The sequence below is a fragment of the Taeniopygia guttata genome, chromosome 1 (assembly GCF_048771995.1).
Source record: "Taeniopygia guttata chromosome 1, bTaeGut7.mat, whole genome shotgun sequence".
Classification (NCBI taxonomy): domain Eukaryota; kingdom Metazoa; phylum Chordata; class Aves; order Passeriformes; family Estrildidae; genus Taeniopygia; species Taeniopygia guttata.
This window is the reverse complement of record NC_133024.1, coordinates 43,073,109-43,089,927: the sequence shown is the minus strand read 5'-3', so window position 1 is coordinate 43,089,927 and position 16,819 is coordinate 43,073,109. Positions and strand designations below refer to the sequence as shown.

The 16,819-nt window shown below is 38.5% G+C and overlaps 1 protein-coding gene across 4 annotated transcripts in view; it reads left to right on the top strand.

Moving 5' to 3' along the window:
- Positions 1 to 15,930, top strand: part of EXPH5 (exophilin 5) — a 37,575-nt gene extending 21,645 nt beyond the window's left edge. For 2 of the 4 annotated variants that reach the window (XM_012569693.5, XM_072927701.1), the window contains exons 3-6: positions 720 to 864; positions 5,452 to 5,500; positions 6,815 to 6,941; positions 8,524 to 15,930. In XM_012569693.5, coding sequence (XP_012425147.5) covers positions 720 to 864; positions 5,452 to 5,500; positions 6,815 to 6,941; positions 8,524 to 13,814 — 5,612 coding nt within the window. In that variant the 3' untranslated portion in view covers positions 13,815 to 15,930. Of the gene's footprint in view, positions 1 to 719; positions 865 to 916; positions 2,840 to 5,451; positions 5,501 to 6,814; positions 6,942 to 8,523 lie in introns of those variants that run through there. The other 2 variants (XM_030270448.4, XM_072927705.1) reach the window with 2 other exon arrangements.
- Positions 15,931 to 16,819: the final 889 nt, after the last annotated feature.

The window sequence follows — 16,819 nt, the reverse complement described above, 5'->3', positions numbered from 1 at the left end:
GCAGATCCTGCCATTTCTTTCCGTTATCTATAAGCCATACTCATCATCATCTTCCTACCAAATGCCAGCTGCTTTTACAGGCAGACTGAGTTTATGTTTTATTTGAAGAAAAACAAGTAATAACCTTCCCAAAGGAATCATTCAGGATATCTTGCATTGAAAATACAGATGTGATATGAAGTTTGTAGCAGAAAAAAAAGGTATCCAAGTGGCCACAGGAGTCCCATTGTAAGGAAATCTATGATACAGAGGACACGTTAGTCTGCATTAGTGTTTTGTAGTTACATTACAGTCAGTTAGGTCATTATATATTCTGGGTAGTCACGGTCATATTTCTTACAAATGTAAAAAGAAAGTAAGTAATGATTGTGGGTGCCTCAATTTTCAAATGTTTGATTTGCCTGTATTTTTAAAAAGGTATGATTTTCAAGTAATTCAGTTCTGATTACTTTGTGAAATCAGCCTCATATATCTCACATGTATCATCCAAAACAAATAATACATTTTGGAACTTTAGACCTGTTTATCTTTCTCTGTCTTCTAGTTAGTCATTATAAACAAGTATGTCACAGAGTCTGTCCAAAAATGTCAAAACTGGATTTACCTGACATAAAAGATAAGCAAAACAAAATTGTTTATTAAGATATAACATTTATGTATATTTTAATACTGTATTTATTAAGAACTTGAAACAAATCTACTTTTTATCACATTTTTAGGTCATCAAGAAATAAAAATGTCATCCCGCACAAATCCTCAAGCACAAAAGAACACTTCAGCTTCCTTTCTGGGGTTCAGATCACCTTTTGCTTGGCTTTCCTCCTTTAGAAGATCAAGGAAAACCCAGACTCAGAAGCAACCACGGTGAGCTATAATCAGAACATATCTTATTTCCAGCTTTAAAAAAGTATATTAATTGTTCTGTGGTTTAGAACAAAGTTCTAAAGTGTTAGGAAATTTTGTTAAATTATTTTTTCAGTCTCTTGCTTTTTACCTCATTGGGAAGATTGGGATTTTAATTGGTCCTGTAATGAGAGATTATCTGTATTGTGTCAGAAGAAAGACGACTAAGTCACAAGTAGTAGGTAGAGTCTCTTGGCTAAACCTATTTTGCTCAGGTTTTGCATAAAGACTTCAAGTATATGAAAGACTGTAGACTTAGCAGCAGCTACATCCTATTTCATTCCCTCTCAAGGACACGGTGTAAGGTGCATGGGGATCTGGTGCCCTATGGCTGTGATACAATAGGAAAGCACAGCTTTCCCAATGCATGGCAGAGAGTGCCGGCCCCAGGCAGCTCTGCTGCATCAGTTCCCACCATTTCTAGCCCAGAAGCAGCCTAGAGGCAGCCCTGCAGCTTTAGCTCCAGCCAGGCAAACCGGACAGCTCTTGGCCCTTTTGCCTTCTGTTGTGCTTTTGTTTCAGTACTGTGGTTTGCTTTGGTTTACTTTGGTTTTTGGATATGAACCAAAGTTGGTCTCATATGCAGCTCTAGAGCTGCTGTTTGAAGAGCATCCTTCTCCCTTGCCATTCCCAGGATTGAAGTTGCTGTTCAGAGGAAAAGGGGTGAGGGGAAGCTACAGTCAGGCTGGTTAGGTTGCCTGATCTCTCTTAACTTTTGTCCTGTGTGGTCGTAGATAAGCAACATGTGAATGAAGGCTTACTATTCTGTTGTGCATCTTAGAGTAGTGCTTGGGACTGGCAATCACAGGTAGAGCTGCATTGTGCAGTGCTGTGAAATCTAAGTATAAAGGTACAAGATCTTTGGTACAAAAAGCTGATTTTCTCTCAGCGAGTCTCAGACTGGTATTGTGGTCTGTGCCTGGGGCTCCCTGCTGGCATGGTGGCAAGACAAGGAACAGCTGTAAGAAACAATGACAGGGAATGCAAGCCTCTAAAGAAATTATGATTAGTCTGATACGTAGATTTTGTAACAGACAGCTTGCTATTGTGGAGTGTTTGTATCAAAGCAGGAGATTTAATAAGTTTAAGTAGAGGCTGTGAGGTTAGCTTTGTGGATTTTCACTGCTCTTACATAACAACACACACAGAAAAAGAACATGCATTGTTAACACTGCTCCATACCTGTCATCTGCTCCTTCCTCTTTCTTGCGACCTGGCAATGCCTCTCATCCTGGAACACAGAAACACTGGGCCACAGTCTTTGCTGAAGAATAAAGGGACACTTGTGTAACTGAGAATCAGATTTCAATGGTGCTTTATCCTGGTACACAGCGAGGTAGCCAATGCACATAAGAAGTACGAGGCTTTGCTGTAGAATATAAGCACTGAAATGATTTCTTAATTTAAGAAGGCAAAAAAAACCAAACCATGCCTACTTGTTACATCAGCTTTTCTTGTGTGTTTATCTGGCTTTTCCATGGAAAATCTATCGTATCTCAGGCTCAGATGCCTTTGATTTCTGATCGAGCATAACTTGAAAAATAAACAAGTCAATCCTGACGTGTAACTGAGCTGATTGCTACATTTTCTAGTCACGCCTCTCTGTTGAAAACTTCCCCCACCCTCTTCTAGGTGTTGCCGTGGCATGTGGTTTGCTTTATGCATAGGCAAAGCACTGAAATAATCTGCCTCTCACCAGGTAGAGTTATTTTGGAGAGCTAGAGAAACACTATAGGACACAGCACTGTAAATCCTGTAAGTAAGCCTAACTGGCAGAAGCTCTTCAATGGCTAAACATTAATGGCTGTTTAGAGGGTCCTTTCAGTTCGGGAGTTACAGTTTCGGCAGCTGCGGTGGTGTTCTACTGTGAGAATAAATTATGGATGCTGCAGGAAGGAGTGCACTTACATGGAGATACAGATGATGCTAATAAAAGGTTTGTAACTGTAGTCTGAAGGTAGTTTGATCACTTTCGGTTTAAAGGTGTCAGTTCTTGAAATCATCCTTACTATTTTCTGTATATGTAACTGTGATTCATCCTGGACAAAAATGCTGTTTAATTGTGTTTTCAGCATATGTGAGTTATGCGTTTGGATTTTAGTTGGCTTTTTATGTAGTACTGATAAGAATAGTTTTGAAGAAAATAGATTGTACTGACATTAGACAGCTTGGTGGTAGCCTGAGGAAGACAGGTGCTTTGCCTCTGTGGAAATACTAATTTACAGCAGATTTTAATTAATGGATTTTTATTATTGTTAACAATCATGATAGTCATCTTTTACTTCTTACATTTGATTGTCATTTAAAAGATACATATGTATGTAAGTGGAAGAGTAGAAAATACAGTTTCTCATTTTCCATATTGAGGAGTATTTTCCAGATGGCAAATATTTCTGAACTTGAACATAAATTTTGTTTTTTTCCTGTTTATGAATAATAGACAATATTTACAAATGTGTGTGAATGCATTGTGTACAAATAATCTAAACATTGTTTAGTGTCATTAACCAAAAAAGAAACTGAATTACTGTTTCCTAAAATTAAGCAATATTTCTCTGAAAGTAAGAAAAGCTTTAATTTTGAAATGCTGGAAAATTTAAAACAGTTCATAGAAAATAATAAGGCAGTTTGGGAAATGGAGAGATTGGCATAGGGAAAAGCTTAAAATAGTCTTGTCAGTATATAAGTTAGCAGGGAGAAAAATAAAGCAGGATGCAATGACCAGTTATTCCTGAGAGAACAGTGACAATAAAGACACAGATGAATTTAGAATAGTGCCAGAGGTGCAAATGAAAATTTAAATTTTGCCTAGACTACCAGAAGACATTCTAACTGACATTTCTAACTAACATGTCTACTTCACGTAGGTTCATTGCAAGGAACAATTAATACAACATCAAGTAGGGAGAGCTCTGCGCTCTTGGGCTTTGCCAAAGAGCAGCTTTGCACAGTAAAGCTGAAGAAGAAAGCTTCTAACAAAGCTTTTGCATTTTTGTTATGCATAGAAGTAAAACTAAAGTAACTTGCTAAGCCACAGGATTTTACTGAACTTAATTTGCAGGAAGTCATTGTAAAAGCTCTGAAACATAAGTTGTGTTCTTAATTTGTTTTAAAAGCATTAAAGCACAACTTTATTTAAGTTTAAAGGAAAAGCAACATACATTTCTGAGTTTTGGTTATGTAAACTTCATTCAAAGAGAGAGGTAACCCCCTGATTTTATGGCTGTTTTTAGTCAGAGCTACAAGAAAAAATTAGGAATTTCAGATTCAGACTGTCTAGCCAAATCCTAAGCCTGCTGAAGTCAACAGGCTTGTTTGGTTTCAGTTGGACCCCATGTCAGAGAGGAATCCTGGTTTTACACTTCACAATTACAGAAGCAAAAACAAATTGCACCTTTCAACTGTTCTTCCCTGCCTGCAAGCACATTGCAAACAAATGACAAAGCACTTCGGGAGGAAAGGCTGGGCCACAAAGAACTTGCCAACAAGCCGGTTTATACTTGCTGTTGAAGCACAATAAAGTAGTCTACCTGAGCACAGGGAGGCTTTAAGAGCCTAAGAACAAGGTCATTCAAAAAGACTTTGAGACAAACAGGACTGAACAGAACCATCTTTCCCTATTTCATTTTCTCCCAAGAATTAATTTCCTGGGAAAAAACACTTTCTGAGACAAGGAAGAACTGGCAATCGGCACAGGCTAAACAACATTTCCTTCAGGGCTTTTGAAGGGACTGGGTTTGCCTAGTTGTAAAACAAGGATCTGCAGACTCAAATAGACTCAGTGAAGTCTAGTCCCATTCTCGTTTCTTTCGTTTATTTTGTATTTGTCTGCAAGTCATCAAACAGAGTACTTTTTATGTTCAGGGCTTCTCGGTTTGTTCTAACCACTGCATTACTCACGGACGCTCGAGCCAGTTCTCTGCCAAGCCCTTGCAGCCTTAAATAGCTTAGGAAAGCAGATGAGCCCTCTACCATGTCTTAAAAATTGGTAAATAAAGGCTGTTTTGGGTGAGTAGCGCCAAGTTCCAAAGTTCACACCAAAACCAATCTGCTGTCTGTCTCTCCTCCTTTGCAGGGACAGAGCACAGCTCTGCATCTGAGTAGGGTGGAATGGAAGAGAAAAACAATAGAATTGCAGATGCAAACCAGTCAGAACTTAACAAGTATATAACTTAGGCTATGAGTAGTACCTACTAAATTATTGTTGTTTGGAAAAAGAATGAATACCATCTTACCATAATGCTGGATTGAAACAACTACTTTATGGCTCTTGCAGATACTGGGATGTCAGTAGGTTGAGTTCATTTTTGACTGTGCAGTTAGGAAGTTTGCAAGCTGACAAGGCCAAAATGAATAGTACATTTTCCCAGCATTTTATTTTTGCAGGATTTTGGCTGGGGGGAGGTAAGGATGAATTCTTCATAGGGAAAGTTTTCTTCAGATGCTTCTCAATAGCTGTTAAAATGAGAAGCCGCTGGATATTTGCTACCTGATGAAATTACAGCAAGTTCTTTTTCAAAGCCAACATGTAAATCCCTCTGCCTACAGATATGACAGTTCTGCTAGCCCACCCTCAAAAGTGGAAGAAATGGCAACGGTAAGTAGCTTATCAATTTCTTGTCTGCAATGTTTGTGCAATTTTTCAAAAAGTAGTCCCCGTGGTGTAGGCTGTTGCTTTAACATCTGTTGAAATAGTATTCTTGCAGTTCTTGTTTTAAATGCTGAGTAAAATGTCTGTGTTGTGAACTAGTTGCATGTAGTAGACTGAGCTTGTCTGTTAAAATCCAAAGCTTTCCTAGCTAGGCCCTACATAAAGCTCTGCGGATTACACTTCTCTCATAATGACAGAATAATTTCATGGATCTTTTCCTAGGTCAGGACCTTAATGTATTTTGGCTACTGTAACCAACCTGTAAATAGATCAAAACTCACACTAAATAATAATCTAGTGTATTTACTCTGTTTCATTTCATTTGTACAAGGATGAAAAACTGGGCAGGCAATAAGCTAGACCCTCTTATGCAACATTTCCATGCACAAAGTTACCATGTAAATGTAAATTTGAAGTAGGAATTTTTTTTGGATGGATGGATGGATGCATGGATGGATGGATGGATGTTCCATTTTATAAGCACAAGTTCATTTTAAGGATAAAACAACAGATTTATTTCTGATGTAATTTAAGTGCATGCTGTTGAAATACCAGGTTTTCTTCCAAGGATTATATTTTCTATCTTAATTATTTTATTACCCTGTATTACTAACATGTTTTTCCTTATCTTCAGTTGGGTGGCATAACCACAGAGGGGACTAAGAAGGTATACAGTGTATAATCAAAGGCATAGAAGATGTAAAATGGCCACCACCCTCCTCTTATATTTCAAAAACAAAGAAATAAAACAGATAATATGGGTGGGATAGAACCTCTCAGTTTAACATGTAATCCAAACACAGATGGGGAATAGGATGACATTTTCCCCACTTTTACCACTAAGTGCTGTCTTCCTATAAGAAACTAACTGTAGTGTTAAATTATTGAATCTCTTTTGGGAGGTCAGTGGCTGAATTTTAAAATACACTGGTCAAGGAAGAAGTGATTGTGAAAAACTAAATTGAGAGATACAATGCAATAAGGATGCATTTGGATAAAATAGGTAAACTATACCCTTATCCAAAACATGCTACAGGATGAGGACAAGATGAGTAATTCTCCTTATTATATGTATAGAAGTCTATAAAATGCATGCAATTTTACAACCCTCAGTTGTGTATTTTAATAATACATTATTTACTGGACTGACAGAGTTTGCTCACCTCCAGGATATGTGACACAGTTTGTGATGTGATATGTGAAATGTGATTTGAACCCACATGTAGAACTGAAACCAGGTTACCTTACAATTTTTAACAGGCTGAAATGTGTAATTCCCCAATGTCAACTGAAACAAGCAGTCATTCTTTTGATACAAACCAAAATGAAACAATGGAGAAAAATACACTGGAATGGAATGAACAGCTAGAGAAGGAGATTTTCAGTGGTAAGTGTGTGTCCTTATTTTGGTATTGTTTGATAGTATTGTTACCAGAAGTTACTGTGGTTTGAAAGAATTTTCTGCAAAAGCACAGGCTGTAAAACATGGCTCATTTCTAGCCGTTTCTTTTTGTTGTCTTTGTCTGACAGCAGAATGTGTACTCCAAAATTGATTTCAGGAGATGTCAGTGACCAGTCACTCTTAAAATGTGTTTCATCTCATACTGATGCAGTTCAGAAGAATCCTATGTAACTGTGCACAGTTCTCTCTGCTGTTTCTGCCAGGAGCCCATACTGTGCCCTTTAGATGCATACATATGGTTATGTGAGAATTCTATCCCAGTTTCCTGCATGCATAATTTTAATAATAATGAATTACTGGGCCTGGTTTTATAAACTGTAAAGCCACAAACCACACAAGCAAAAGGCATTATGGCATTCACTTATTTTTCTGGGAGCCTTTTTATACCCCCAGTCAAGAGTTGCAAGTTATTTTTTAGGTTGGCTCATATCCTCCCAATGGAAGACTCAGAAACAACTCATCTTTTTTCTTGTTCTAAGCTGAGTTTCTCAGGAGTCTTCTATTTTGTGTGCTAAAAAGAAACTTAGGAAAAATTGAGAATTTTAGAACCTTTGGATCACATTTTATTCCAACTATACATATTTATCAATGCTTTCTTAATGCTTTTGCAGTGTTAGCACAGGTCTGTAATGACTGATCACACAGTCTAATGTATTTAAGTGGATTAGGAAATTCTGTAATAAAACAATCGTATCCATTGTATATTATGTGTAGTATTTTGAAAATAGCAGAATACAACTAGCAAAGGCATAATTGCTTTTGATAATAAAAGTAGTTTTAATACATTGTGTCAGTCTTCTGACTGAACATCTTGGTTAATTGAGCTACATAGTGTTTAATTCCAGTTCATGAGGTTGCTTATATATATTTATATAAGTACATATTTGTTACTAGATTGAATCACAGCTTCCTAACTATTTAATTACCCTTTCATATTCAGAAAATTCCATTTTCAGTGCTCATAAAATTCAGAAGAGAACTTATTTTATGAATGAAATAAACAGTGGACATGCCAGACTACTGAATATGATGTTTGATGGTTTGCAGGATTCTGTTTTCGTATAGTTATGTCATAACTCTGCTTTGTGAACACACAGAAAGATCCATGTTTGCCTAGTAAATTCTTTTCAGGGATTTTTTTGCTTACAGACTATATTTGGAAGGTTTACGCACACACACACACACACACACATGCACACACATACAGTGAGTGAGAACTCGGACTTCAAATTGTTTTGTTCTTCTTTTAAATAGCATAAAGACTAACATTACATAAAGAGCAGTCATGGCGGAGAACATTTTTTTCTTGTAGTCATAATGGGTGACTGATGAAAGATCCTATGGAAAAAGAATGTGTGGTTTGGGAAAGGTTTTGAATGCTGAGAAGCTGACTGAGAAGCCAGTTCTGATTATTAATGTAGTACATGAAACTTTTTAACATAAGCAGTCAGAAGATTATTAAAGAAAACAAAACCAAGTATCTTTTTTTTTTTCCCCCTCTGTGCAGTTCTAAGTGATCTGGATGACCAGCTGGCCCAGGAACAAACCCAAGACCCTTTGGACAGGATCGTTTCTACAAGCAGTGCGTCAAATATCCAAAGTAGTAGTGCATGCCCTACTTCAAAGAGGCAGACTGCTAGTAGGGGGCAACAGAGAAATGACTGGAGTGACATTCCTAGCACATTTTTCCCAGATGGAATGAGAACACTGAGAGCCAAAGATGAACACAAGATTTTCATCAGACCAAGGAAGTTACACAGTGCATATATAAACTGGCACCAAAGAGCCTTTCAAGAAGATTGCAGTTATGGTGATGCAGTCGATGGAAATCCTCATCTGCACCGCAGGAGGCTGTCTGCGGTTTCTTTCGGACGGTCTTCGGAAGGGAGCTTATATCCTCCTTCTGTAACACACAATAGCGGATTTAGGCACAAGGGTTGTATGAACAGGGACACAGCTGGCAGAAGTTACTCTGTGTGTTCCCTTCGGAGATGTCCATCATCAGTATCTTCTGATCAGCTCTCAGCATCTAGTTTACAGCATCCATTGGCAAGGGAGAGCAAGAATGGTTTTGTACCAAGGTTTGGTCGACAGAACCCAAAGAGAATTCCTCTGTCTTCCATTATATGGAACAACACACCAGACTCTTCAGAACAAACTCCAGAAACAATGTTTAGAACTCAATCACTGATGGAGTTTCATGCTACAGACCGTGGTAGATATCCCAGCTCTTTACAAGAAACTAAGAAATACCCAAGTTACCACTCAAAACACCACTACAGAAGATCTATTTCAAGCAGTAATTGCTTTAGTAGAGTTAGTTGCCCTGACAAAGCTACTTTTCCGTTGCCCTTTGATAACTGGGAAAACTATCCTTTATACAAATCAGAAAATAATCTCTCTAGATCCTACTATAGAAACACCTCTTCTCATGGGAAGTTGTATGAAAACCAAAAAAATTCTTACGGAAGAAAAGACAGCTATCCTTCTTGGGCTGATATTCCTCAGTGTTACAGTGATGATGTGTTTGTTTCCCCTGATGCCAGCTTTGAAGCATTTATGGCTAATTTAAATGACCACCAATGGGCACATGCAAAGAATGCCAAGTTTGGTTCACAGCGCCTGCAGAATGATTTTCACATGTACTCTCCAGAAAATACAAGTATCAAAAGGATGACAAGAAGTGCAAACAGAAATTTTTCAGAGTTCACTGAGGGCTGTCAGCCTTGGCTAAGTTGTACCGCTTCTGTTTCTTCATCTGGTATCAGAACTGATGAGTCAGTCTTTCCCAATTCAAAGAACCAACCAGAACCTACAAGACTGAACAGGAATTCAGTTGTTGTTACCCAAAGGGGTACTAAGGCAGACTTTACACACCTGGAAAAGGCTGAAGGTGTGAAACAGCCAGATGAAGACACACTGTTACCATCAGTTTCTCAACAAGCAGATACAAGCTACATCAACAAACAGAGTTTTTCCTCTAATGGCCCTGCTTCTCCCATTTGGCAAAGAGATGTATCTCTCTTTAAAACAGTGACATCAAAGAGACAAGCCCAAGCCACTGCCAGAGGAGATACTGCAAAAATTTATACATCAAATGGTGGTACAAGAAATGTAGAAATGAAGGAAAATGATTGCCCACCCAATAGTGTGTTCAGTCAGCCTCCCTGTATTTTGCCAGATGATGGGAGCAGGAAGGAACCTTTTCTTCCAAGTCAGAAAGAATGGAAACATAATCTGCATTATGCAGCACAGGATAGTTGGAGTGCAGAAGCCCTTAACAAAGCTACTCCAAAAAGACAGTCCTCACTACTAAATGTTACTTCTGCTCTATCCACTGAAAAATTAGCAAACTGTCAAGGCATGTTGTCCTGTCCTCCTGAGCTCTCATCTAGTTTCTCACAAAACTCTCCACAAACACTTTCTCATAAAGACAATGCTAAATGCTTAGGAATGCTAACTAGCTCTTCGGTAAATTGCACTGTTACTGAATCTCAAGCAGAAGTGGGGGAAACAGCTGAAGTGAATAGAACAAGTGTTAGCAAAGAGATTTCACAGGAGACACTGCAAAATGCAAGCACTTTAGTTACTAAGGACTGTAATGGACAATTCACTACTAGTTCTCCACGAAATGGAAATTATGGAAATATTTATATGCGTAGCTTTGATGGAGACCCCAATACCTCTGAAAATAGTTTAAGTTATTTTTGCCTTGAAAAAGAAACTGAAAAAATGAGGAGTACTTCACCTTGTATCAGAAGGTTTCACAAGCAAGACAGCTCACCAAGACATACCAGTAGCTGTAGCATTATTGGCTCCCCTGGCAGAAACAGCTCCAAATCTTCTGACCCTCTTGTTATTTATTACACTTTGCCTAGAAAATCAGCTAGCATTGCTGGTAGTATTATGTCAGAGACACCCATCTCTTTACCTAGAGAAAACAGAACAACATACAATTGTTTAAGGTCTGAAACTCTGCATGGAGCTGACGCCTCTTATTCTAATCAAAGAGATGTGTCTTGTTTAGACCCAAAATGTTCCTTTTTAACATCAGCATCATTAAATGCTGCCACAAGTAACAAAGATTACCACAGTCCATTAACCAAAAATAGTAATGATTCAGTAAGTAGCAGTACATCAGTTGATGTGACAGACAGATGTAAACATCTAAGTAGAAGAGAATCCTCTGTGTTTTCAGATTATAAGGAAGGGGCAAATTTTTTGCAGAAATATAAAACCACAAGCACATTTACCGTTTGTGTTGATGAAGATCATGTCAAGTATCATGAATTAGTTTCCATTTATTACACACTACCACGGAGGCATTCAAAAACATTTTGTAGCCTCTTTAGAGATAATTCAGAGGATGCAGATTTAACTTGTCCCAAAGAAACTGCTCAGTCACCAAGAACACAAAACAAGAAAAATGAAGGTCATGTGAGTTTAGCAAATGTTTTTTTCCCTACTACTTCAGAAAAAGAGGTGCCTTCATATTCTTCTGACCAAGTATCTTCAGTTCTGGTCACACCTCAGAATTCAAGAACTGCTGTTGACAGTGAAGAGAATTCTCACTTATCCCCTAGCTCTGAGAAATCAGTGAGTGTGGTACTTAACAAGAAAGATAATTCAGTATATCTTCCAGTAGCAGAAAATGCACTTTCTGATGTGGTGACAAAAGAAATTTCTTTTGGTGGCCCACAATCCACTGCGATAGTGACTAAGTCAGGTAAGGCCATTTCTAATGCTTCAAGCAGCCAAAAGGCAGAAATATATGTAAAAGAAAATAAGGAAATTTCACAAAGAGCCACACCACTAATGTCCACTTTATCAACCCCTCCCAAGCCAGGCAGACATTTAGAGAAGCCCTTATATTCTAATTCAACAAATAAAAATATCATACAGAAGGGAAGTTTGGAAAGCTGCTCTCAGCCCCCAAAATTGAACAAGAAAAATCTGAACAGTCTATTCCTCCGCTCCAGAGAGAAGAGTTCCCTTGGAAGGAGTGGTAACACAAAGCATGCTGATGTCCCACTTACTCCCGTGGAAGATACGTACAGGGATAGTGCCCAAGTTAAACAGAGAGTAGATGTCCTACACCGAACCACCTCTCTGTGTAATAATAAATTTAGTGGACTGCATCTAAGGACTGACAGTTCAAGGAAAAAAGAGAATGGTTTAAACTTTTGTAGCACAGTGCTTCCAGAGTCTTCAAGCAAAGCATCTGAGGTAAGCACAGCTTCCAGTGCTGATCCATTTCTTCAGCTAAACAAAGTGGCTAGCACAGATACAGATGAAGTAAAGAATTCAAAAATTAAAAAAGAGCAAAACTCACAGGGTTCTCATATGGGTAGAGTTTACAGTGGTTTTCAGGAATCAGAGAGGCATAATGAGGGCAACCTGAACATTAAAGATAAAGTCTCCAGGGTTACACAAGATCAGAACATAACACAGAATGCAGAAGAGGAGAACAAGCTTCTCTCCGACTGCACAAGAGACAAAGTCAAAGATATAGAGAAAAGGAAAAACAGACCTTCAATTAAAAATAAATTGGCAGCTGTTTACAAAACAAGTCGTAAATTTTCAAGTAAAAATTTACCCCCCAAACCACACATAAGTAACATTTTTTCACAGAATGATGGAAGTGCTACTTCTTTAGAGGTCAACATGTCCCTTGAGTCATTGATTTCAATGGATTCCCACCAGCCATTCCTGGAGTTGGACAATGAAAATCAGAATCACAGTCTGAACTCTGACGAGAATAATCCAAGACCAATAACAGCTGATAATAAGACTGAAAATCAGAATGATCCTTCTTTGCTTGTTAACAGCAAAAGGAGGCCCTTTACAAGTTCATATACCCAGAAGGAGACCATCAGTCCTCAAAAAACTGCAGTGAAAGTGGAAAATAGGCCAAGACTTACAATGCCATTTCCAGATAAACCAGTAACTACAAGAAATAAGAATTCCCAAACACTTGATCTCAGGTTAGAAAGCAAAAGCCAGCCCATTGCTCCCAGTGCTACTACCTCATACCCACTGGATGAAGAGAAAGGAAGAGCTAGCAGTCATACCTGTGCTCCTCCCTCACCACTTTTAACTGACAAAAACTCCAACACCCATGTAAATAGCTGCTTGCAGGCAGACACATGTCCAGAGCAAAACTTGACTTCCCAGACAGTGCTTGGTCAGCGTCAAAATACCTCTCAGCCTGCCAGTTTAGAAAACGCTAACCTCAATAGCTATCAGTTGCGCAAGAGCAATGTGAAAAGTCAGCGTGAGCGTCACCTCTCTGAGGGCATTTGTGCTCGAGATTCCCTTGAGACCTCTGCCTCAGGAAGCAATATTCTACCCAAAGATGGCATACATGGGAAGAGATTTAAATCTTATTCAGAGCTGTTGTCTTGTGATGAGAATGAAAACTGGGCGTCAGACGATGAAAAATGCTACAGCACTAGAAATGTAATGTATCCGTCTGTGGAATTTGGTATATTTGGCAAGGAGCAACAACTGGCTTTCCTGGAAAATATCAAGAGGTCACTCACAGAAGGGCGATTATGGAGACCATGTCTACTTAATAACCCTGGTGCTTTCAGAGATACAGAGAGCTCTTCTATAAACAGGGCTGAGCTTCTGAGCTCGAGTTCTGCTGGGAGCAAAATGTCGTCAGCTGCTTCATCCCCCCGAGAGCTGACTGATACCTATGTGGAAGATTCAGCTGCTTACTCGGACTCAGACAGTGATACCACCACTGATGATGAATATTACCTAGATGAGATAGATAAAGAATCAGAGCTATGAAGGGACTGTGGTACTAAGAGGGCACAATAGTGTGGTAGTTTCTGGGCAGGCAAAAACACGTCAAATACACTGTGCCCATTCTTGTGCTGCTATAAATTGGTACAGCTTCCTTAGTTTCAAGGGAGTTAGTATGGTATATTAGCTGAGCATTTGGCTTTTGTATTAAATGTGTGGCTTCACCTTTCCTGTTTCTCTTAGCAGGGAAAAACAATGTTAAAAAATCTCTTCCCCAAATAATAGAAGGTAAATAGCTGTGGAGCTTTGGGCAGTGTTAGTCTGAGGATGGCTTTCCTCTGAGTCAGAAAGCAGTAGTTAGGTTCCTGCCAGCTACACAGTGCTGGAATGGATAAATTCAAGCTTGAGCTTGAGCTTTTCTTACAGAACTTAACAGAAAACCAAGAAGTTACTTTGCTGATAATTTGTTGTTTCTCCGATCTTTCTTGTTATCAAGCATGATAATGCTAATCCTTCCCACTGAACAAATATCCTCACAAAATGAAACCTCTTAAATCCTTACAGCATATTCTGCATGAATGTTCTTTTTGTGCATTCCTGGGAAGCATAGCAACAATGTCCCTGGTGGCATTTTTTCTGCTGTGCTGTTGAGGCAGATTCCACACTAGGACTTTACAGCACTGCAAGAGCTGTGAGGAATGTGAGTTGCAGAAGTACTTCTAGTATAGGAGAAAAAGCTAAACACAGGGCACAGCAACTGAGAAGCCGACCAAAAGAAAGTCAGCTGAGCATGGAAATCTGCTTTCCAGACATGGAAGATTCATCACCAGCACAGCTTTGGTAACAGTTGATATGACAGGCCAGATTTCTGGTCTTAGAAACAGGTTAATTTGGATAAAAAGTCAGACACTTTCAACAATTCAAAATATGAAACTATTTAGCTTGTTAATTTCCTGTATTAACCTCATAGGTTGAATCTTCATGTGTCCTAGCAGTGAGAAAATAACCAAAACAGCAGTGAGGTCCCAGAGTTCTGCAGCTGCCTCTGCTGGGCTGGTCTCAGGATGAGGCACCTGCAGCCACTGTGCTCCTTCAGGGCAGCAGCACCCGGGGCAGCCTGAGAGGGCACTTGGCTGGGGCACTGCTGCACTGTACACACTGGTGGCTTCTTACATGCAAAGTAAATTAAACCAATGAGAAGGCTCTTTGCCCTTTGTTGAATTGCCACCCCCTTTTGGTATTTTTCAACTGTTCCTGCTGTGACCACCGTACTCTTTATCCTCTAAACGGAATGAGTGTAACGTGTTCCATTGGCTCTTCTTCAGCCACAACAATAATGTAGTATTATTACTCAGTAGCCAAAACTTGTCCCTGGCCATTAAATATCTAACTAAGCTTTATTCTCTTTTTATGAAAAATCAGAAATGGCTCACTAAGCCAGAAGATATATTTTAAAATAATTATACATTTTCTTCTACTTTATTTCTAATTTCATATATGGTCTGAAATTATGGTCCATATTTTATATGCTTTTTAATTCCATAAAATTTCTGTAGGACATAATTATATTTTTCTAACTTGAAGAACAGCATATTGGTATTTTAAAATAATATATTTTACAAAAAACAAGCAGTGCTTGTATCACTGACTATTCCACAAGAAACTAAAAGATGAAAATATTACAGTAGGTAAGAGGTATCCTTATTTTTTCATACTGTAAGCTTCGTTAAAGAAGTGGGTCTGTAGTTCAAACCTGTACTGATATATAAGTATCATTACTTTTTGCTGGGGTAATTTGTCTTTTATTGTACATAGAAGGACTAACATAAACTGTATATTTATAGACAGAACTGATGTTTACCACATGCCTGTTTCACAAGGATAAAAGAATATGCTGACATAAGGCAATGCTGGAAGGAAATGACTAGTGTATAATTGCAGTCTTGTAAAAAGTGGTATTCTAAGGAGAAATTAAGTTTTTCTGTAAATGTCTCTATTCTCTGTGTGTACAGGATTCTGTAGAGTAAGACAATAAAACAGATGAGTATGTATGGAATTTCTGCTGTTGTACATTTCTGCGAAATAAATTAATCCAAAAATTTGTGATACCAGCCTACATAAGGTAAAGAATAATAAAAGAAATGTGTACAAAGGAAGTAAATGGTCATATGGTTTTTCTTGACTAGATATGGATGGTTTAGAACATTTTTATTTGTAAATATTTTCTCACCATTCAACAGTAGTTGGATTAAGTGCTCACCTTGCAGGCATAAATTTTTTTCATTTACTGTGCTGTGTATAAAGCAAGTAAAAACTGCTTTTGATTGTAAATCAGTTGTGGAAGACTGCAGCCTGTTGAGGATCAGTAAACTAAAATTTACACTGAGTAACAGTATTCTAACAGTCAATTCATGAAAACATAGGGAGAAATACCTTTTGAAGAGCAATCAGTTCCATTCAGTTTAGCAGAGCCAAATTCCACTTCCACTCTTCCAAGATTTTCTTTGGCAAAAATATATTCTATAAATACTGATAATTTTCAATATTTTCACATTTAAAATTATTTGTTTGAAATAAATTCTGCATTTACATTAAAAATGTATTGGTACTGTATTTGTTTTTCACGTGCTGTGAATGCAGCAGATTATAAGAAAAAAATCCAGCATCCATATGGTTGCCAACATCATCAGGGTGCTGATGGCCAACAAAGCCATGGATTGAGCAGGGCAGGCAGCCTTGGTCCATCTGGCAGCTGTTGCCAGCAGTCACATCAGCTGCTGGGCTCAAGCAGGATGTGCTGTCTTCTCTTGTCCTGCCAGCTGACAAGTCTCCAGCACATAAAATAGTTTTCCATCTGTGGTAGAATCTTTACAGTAGATATATTAAGTCCCTAGAGAGCTGTATGCCTGCAACTTGCCTTGAGGTGCCAATACTCCACATAGGGGCCAAAGGTAGTGTTTGATGAGTAGTTGTACAAGATGATGAGCTCCACGTGAAGATCCCTTCAGTGGCAATTAGGCCTGAGTGAAACCTGGCTGCCACGTGCAGTG